This window comes from Carassius auratus, chromosome 2, assembly GCF_003368295.1.
Source record: "Carassius auratus strain Wakin chromosome 2, ASM336829v1, whole genome shotgun sequence".
In the NCBI taxonomy this organism is placed as follows: domain Eukaryota; kingdom Metazoa; phylum Chordata; class Actinopteri; order Cypriniformes; family Cyprinidae; genus Carassius; species Carassius auratus.
The window spans coordinates 7,191,266-7,197,265 of NC_039244.1; the positions used below are offsets into that span (position 1 = coordinate 7,191,266).

The following is a 6,000-nucleotide window of genomic DNA, read 5'->3' on the forward strand; positions in this document are numbered from 1 at the left end:
GTAATTCCTGAATTTAAATTTTTGTCTCAACTATCCCTTTAGGTTTTCCATTCACCAGAAGCCGTCATTAAGGGGTGTTGTCTTCAGCTGAACAATGTCTCTGAAACTGTATAAATGTCAATTTAAAACTTCACAGAGCAGAGGAGGTTTGATAGCTGGGAATTAATGCTTGTACTTTGAAACCAGGTCTGCTCTTTCTGATGAAACCGGTGTTCTTTACAAAGTGCCTGGGAAATGGATCTTCCCACAGGTGCCAATAGCTTCTCTAAATGGCCATGTGCTCTAATATGTCTTGATGACTGACCACTTTCCTGAGCCTTGTGTGGGGAAAGTTTCACGGGCTCAACTTGCTGGGAATATAAGTGTCAGGACTGTGTGATGGAGGTACCGAGTCTGTGGAGATGCTTTTGTACAAGTCAAGGGAGCACATGTGCACTTAAAGTGTGATGGAACTTTATTTACTTTAACATATTTCAGATTAAATCTCAAACAAACTAATTATTTCTTACCTGTTAAGGGAGATGCTTCTCTTCTGTATACAGCAGCTTCTATGTTGATGGTCCTGGTCACTCTTTCACCTATAAGGTTCACTCGGTTTATGTTCTACACACAGGTGCTTCATTTTTGTTTTGAAAGAGCTATCACAGCATTTTTGGGAGCTATATTGTAGATTACTTGAATATAGATCACTCAAATGCATGTTGAAATTAAGTGATGACTTTATGTTGGCAGGATTCAGTCTGGGTCATATCTCAGCACCGGTTGGTTCACACTCATTCTGGCCATGGACATGTGCAAGGAGATCCGTGTCTACGTCATGATCAATGACACATACTGCAAGTAAGACTGACATGCAATCTATCACTTGACAATGGGCTTTAAAGAAGCTTCACCTGATTTCAAAGTGAAATAGGACATCAGAGCTGATACAAGCGCAGTGCTCTGGGTTTCATTTAAACATTGGGGGAAGTGTCCACCCTTCCATTATACAGACATGCAAACAAATATCTGTGCTTCAGAATTCTCCACTAGTTACCATTTTAGATAATGCAATGTTGCAATATGTTTTATTATACTTTGAACCCCTCAGAAAATATTTGCACCTATGTAAAATAACACAACTGCAGTATGATTTGCTGCATGATTACTAAGAGTAGCGCTAAACAGTGATTTTCTTGTGACATGAGGTGTTAGTGTAACGTTAGTGTAGAGGCAGCAGGATTCGGGTCAGGATGTCTCATGAACTTAACACATTAACTTTTTAAAACGTCTGTTACATCATCTATTATTCAGTTTTCATATAAGAGCCACAAAGAGTTCATATGCAGTAAGATTCTAAAAAAGAAACATTCTGTGATATGTGGCCCTTTCACCCTTTTACTGATAATATTTTTTAAACCTATGTCAAATAAATAAAATACAGTGTACATACCATGTTATATTTGATGTACTGTTTGAGTATAGTGCCAATTTTATTGTTTCCACCAAACATTTTACATACTCTTGAAGATTTCTTTAGGTCTTGTCTCAGACCCAATCTCTCTGGTCTCGGTCTTGACTCGGACCTAACCCTTTCTGAACTCGGTCTTGACTCGGAAATCAAACATCTCTGAACTCAATCTTGACTCGGACTCGAATTAACTGGTCTGGACTACACCACTGGCACTACATTCAGTTCCATTTATCAATCCTTTCATATTCAGTTCATTAATTTGAAGATATACTCAGTAGCTGCCTCATTTTAGAAACTAGTACATTTCAAGGAAAGAAAGGAATTACAAAAATGTATAACTCACAAGAAATAACAGTTCACTTTGCATTGATTGACTTTCTGAAATGAGACATCTTGGATGAATCATGCAGCTAACAAATGTGACCTTTGGAAGGCACAGCCTATGAAACGAGACGAAAGAAGTAGTTTTGGCTGCATCCAAAATCACATACTATATAGTACAAACCAGATTCCAAAAAAGTTGGGACACTGTACAAATTGTGAATAAAAACAGAATGCAATGATGTGGAAGTTTCAAATTTCAATATTTTATTCAAAATACAACATAGATCACATATCATATGTTTAAACTGATTTTTTTTAAATATAATTTTATGGGGAAAATAAGTTGATTTTAAATTTCATGGCATCAACACATCAAAAAATTTGAGACAAGGCCATGTTTACCAATGTGTGGCATCCCCTCTTGTTTTTATAATGTCTAGGGACTAAGGAGATAAGTAGCTCAAGTTTAGGAATAGGAATATTGTCCCATTCTTGTCTAATACAGGCTTCTAGTTGCTCAACTGTCTTAGGTCTTCGTTGTCGCATCTTCCTCTTTATGATTTGCCAAATGTTTTCTATGGGTGAAAGATCTGGACTGCAGGCTGGCCATTTCAGTGCCCGGATCCTTCTTCTACGCAGCCATGATGTTGTAATTGATGCAGTATGTGGTCTGGCATTGTCATGTTGGAAAATGCAGGGTCTTCCCTGAAAGAGACGACGTCTGGATGGGAGCATATGTTGTTCTAGAACTTGGATAATACCTTTCAGCATTAATGGTGCCTTTCCAGATGTGTAAGCTGCCCGTGCTACACGCACTCATGCAACGCATGCCTGCGCTTCTGGATCATGTTTAGATATGGCTTCTTTTTTGACTTAGAGAGTTTTAACTGGCAACGGCGAATGGCACGGTGGATTGTATTCACCGACAATGTTTTCTGGAAGTATTCCTGAGCCCATATTTTGATTTGTATTACAGTAGCATTCCTGTTTATGATGCAATGCCGTCTAAGGGCCCGAAGATCACAGGCATCCAGTATGTTTTTTTCGTCCTTGACCCTTATGCACAGAGATTGTTCCAGATTCTCTGAAACTTGATGATATTATGCACTGTAGATGATGATAACTTCAAACCCTTTGCAATTTTTCTCTGAGAAACTCCTTTCTGATATTGCTCCACTATTTTTCGCCACAGTATTGGGGAATTGGTGATCCTCTGCCCATCTTGACTTCTGAGAGACACTGCCACTCTGAGAGGCTCTTCTTATACCCAATCATGTTTCCAATTGACCTAATAAGTTGCAAATTGGTCCTTCAACTGTTCTTTATATGTACATTTAACTTTTCCTGCCTCTTATTGCTACCTGTCCCAACTTTTTTGGGATGTGTGTAGCTCTCATGAAATCCAAAATGAGATAATATTTGGCATGACATTTCAAAATGTCTCACTTAAAACATTTGATATGTTATCTATGTTGTATTGTGAATAAAATATAAGTTTATGAGATTTTGTAAATTATCCCATTCCTTTTTTACTCACAATTTGTACATTGTCCCAACTTTTTTGGAATTCAGATTTTAAATTGTGCATATGATATGGAGAGATACGGATTATAACAAGAAGTAAAACAAAAAACAAGAGTATATTCATAATAAATAGAATAACCTATAAACAGGTGAATAACATAATGTCCATGGCAACAAATAAGAAGCAGGAATAAAGAAAACAGGAACATTCTATAGTGTGCATTTATTTTTGTATGGGTAAAGTAGTTCCAGGCAGGTCACTTCTTGTTTTACTTTAAAAATAATTTTCTTAACCTGTTAATTGTCACCCCGTTAATTCATTAATTCACCTACGTTGACTATACTATATTACAATCAAATCTAATCTAATCTTGACAAACTATATATCGTTGGAAAGGTCTAAGACTTCCAAATATATATTTTACCAATATTTTTTGTTAAAAATTATGTAGGAAAACTAATAGATGAATTTATGACAAGAGTGCACCCTCGGAAATCTACATTACAAAAGGAGTTTTGACCTTTGTTTTAAAAAAAAGACTTCCTCGTTGCCTTTTTCTCTATCACATTTTAGAAATCATCAGAAGTTATATATCACTTGAAAACATAAAATCTCAAAATTCATCCTTCAAAACCCATTTTAAAATCAGACATTGCATTACCATGTAAATGGTACATCAAAATCATGTTACAAAATGTTTTCAGTCATGAATTATCAAAATTTAGGTTTGTATCATGCACATTTATGTCTATTTTCAAAAACGTGAGTGACAGTTATCAGGTTAAAAAGTTTTTGGGGCTCTATCATCCTTACTGCAATAAATTGTTTCTAAATTGCCAAAATAGTCTGTCTCTGTGATTCTGTTGTTCACTGGCAGCATTTAAAACCCTTTACCCAGAATCTCACACTATATTTCCATTTTAATGATAGTGTCCATAACTACCTCATCTCCCCTCTGCTGCAGATAGACATAAGCATAGCATGGAATGATGTGATTAGCGTGTTAATAAAGCAGCTATTATATTCTGTTTTGCCAGCCATTTATTCATTTCACTTTCACTTTAAAAACAATGAGCAATTTTCATTTCACAGCAGCTGGTAAAAACTGAAAAATGCTAAAACAGTGGCTAGAACATAGCCATTTTGATGAAAGGCAGTTATTCTGGGAAGTTTTGCAATTGACCTAACTGGATTTTTGGTAATTAAAATTCAACAGGTGCTACTGGGATTGAAAAATTGAATCTATTTGTAAGGGAGGAGAGAAGGCCTCCTGAATTATCATTTCTCCACAGAAATTCTCCTTACAGGCTCAGAGCACTCAGTCTTTGAATAAAAAGTAGCAATGGGTAAAAGCTTCAACTACATCAAAACTGCTACATGCTTCCAGGTCTTTATTGTGCACATTTCATCAGTGCATTACAGAGAAAAACATCCTTGCTTTTTTTTTACTTTCCTATGTTTTTTTTTTCTTTATTTCTTTTCTTTAGGTTTCACTCAGAAATACGTAATGCAGAAATAAAATAGATTGTTAATGCATTTAAATATCCTGAGAACTACACTTAATAGTATGCTTTATTGTGATGGAATACTAAAGTAACATTTATTTATTTTCTAATTTTAGATCGGAAGGCTACAGGAAGGTACCATACCATTACTATGAAGCAGGAAGTCGTGATGAATGTCCCGAATACCTCTTGCACGAGAGCGCCCCTTATGGTGGACATCGGTTCATCACAGAGAAGGCTGTTTTTGCAAAGTGGGCTAAGACAAACCCCATCAAGTTTTTCAGTCCGGAGTGGCAGCTGTTATGACCAAGACTTCCTTTCTTTCAGAATATCCCCTGATACTACAGCTCTGTTGGCTCGTTCCTCCTGCATCGTAAAGTAATGCTCACAAAATGTGCCACGCAATGGCTAAACTAATCATTCCAATTGCAGTTTCTAATAGCAGTTGTCTGAGTGAAGTAAGTCCCATCGTGACTATGAGGAGAGGATTCTAATGAACCTTGTGTAGATCCTGATGTGATCAAATAGTGTATTTTACATGTTCTCATTTTATACTCATTTACAATCAAGTAGTGAAGTTTTTTTCAGAGCACACGTATTTCAGAAAAAATCTACAAAGAATGCCACATCCTTGCTTTAGCTTTCATCACCTCAAATGGGCTCAATTTAATTATTCATAAACTTTTACAGTAGGTATAGAAAAGAATCCAAGTGAAAGACAACACCAACATGTCAGAAAAAATAAAATAAAATTAAAAAAAATAAAATAAAAACAGAATCACTGAAGCTGTAAAAAGGATCACCCCATTGTGTCAGTATTTTGTTGAACCACCTTTTGTTTTAATTACAGCCTTTAGTCTGTTGGGAAATATCTCTACAAACTTTGCTAGACTTTGCAATATTTGCCCACTCTTCTTTGCAAAACTGTTTAAGTTCAGTTAGATTTGATGGTGACCGTTTGTGACTGTAGTCTTCAAGTCATTCCACATATTTTCAGTGGGGTTTAATAATGGATTCTGACTAGGCCATGCAAGGACATTCACCTTTTTCTCCTTCAACCACTGTGTGCTCAGGTTCACAGTATTGTTGGAAGGTAAACCTTCTTCCCACTGACAACTTTCGAGCAGCAGGTTTTCCTCAATAATTTGATGACTATATTTTGCCCCATCTATTTTCCCTCTATCTTGACAAGT

General features: G+C 36.2%; 1 protein-coding gene across 1 annotated transcript in view; it reads left to right on the top strand.

The window, feature by feature from the left end:
• LOC113040353 (alpha-N-acetylgalactosaminide alpha-2,6-sialyltransferase 3-like) overlaps window positions 1-5,524 on the top strand; it is a 68,055-nt gene extending 62,531 nt beyond the window's left edge. Inside the window, exons 4-5 of the mRNA XM_026198712.1 lie at window positions 733-840; window positions 4,924-5,524. Coding sequence (XP_026054497.1) covers window positions 733-840; window positions 4,924-5,113 — 298 coding nt within the window. The 3' untranslated portion in view covers window positions 5,114-5,524. The remainder of the gene's footprint in view (window positions 1-732; window positions 841-4,923) is intronic.
• Window positions 5,525-6,000: the final 476 nt, after the last annotated feature.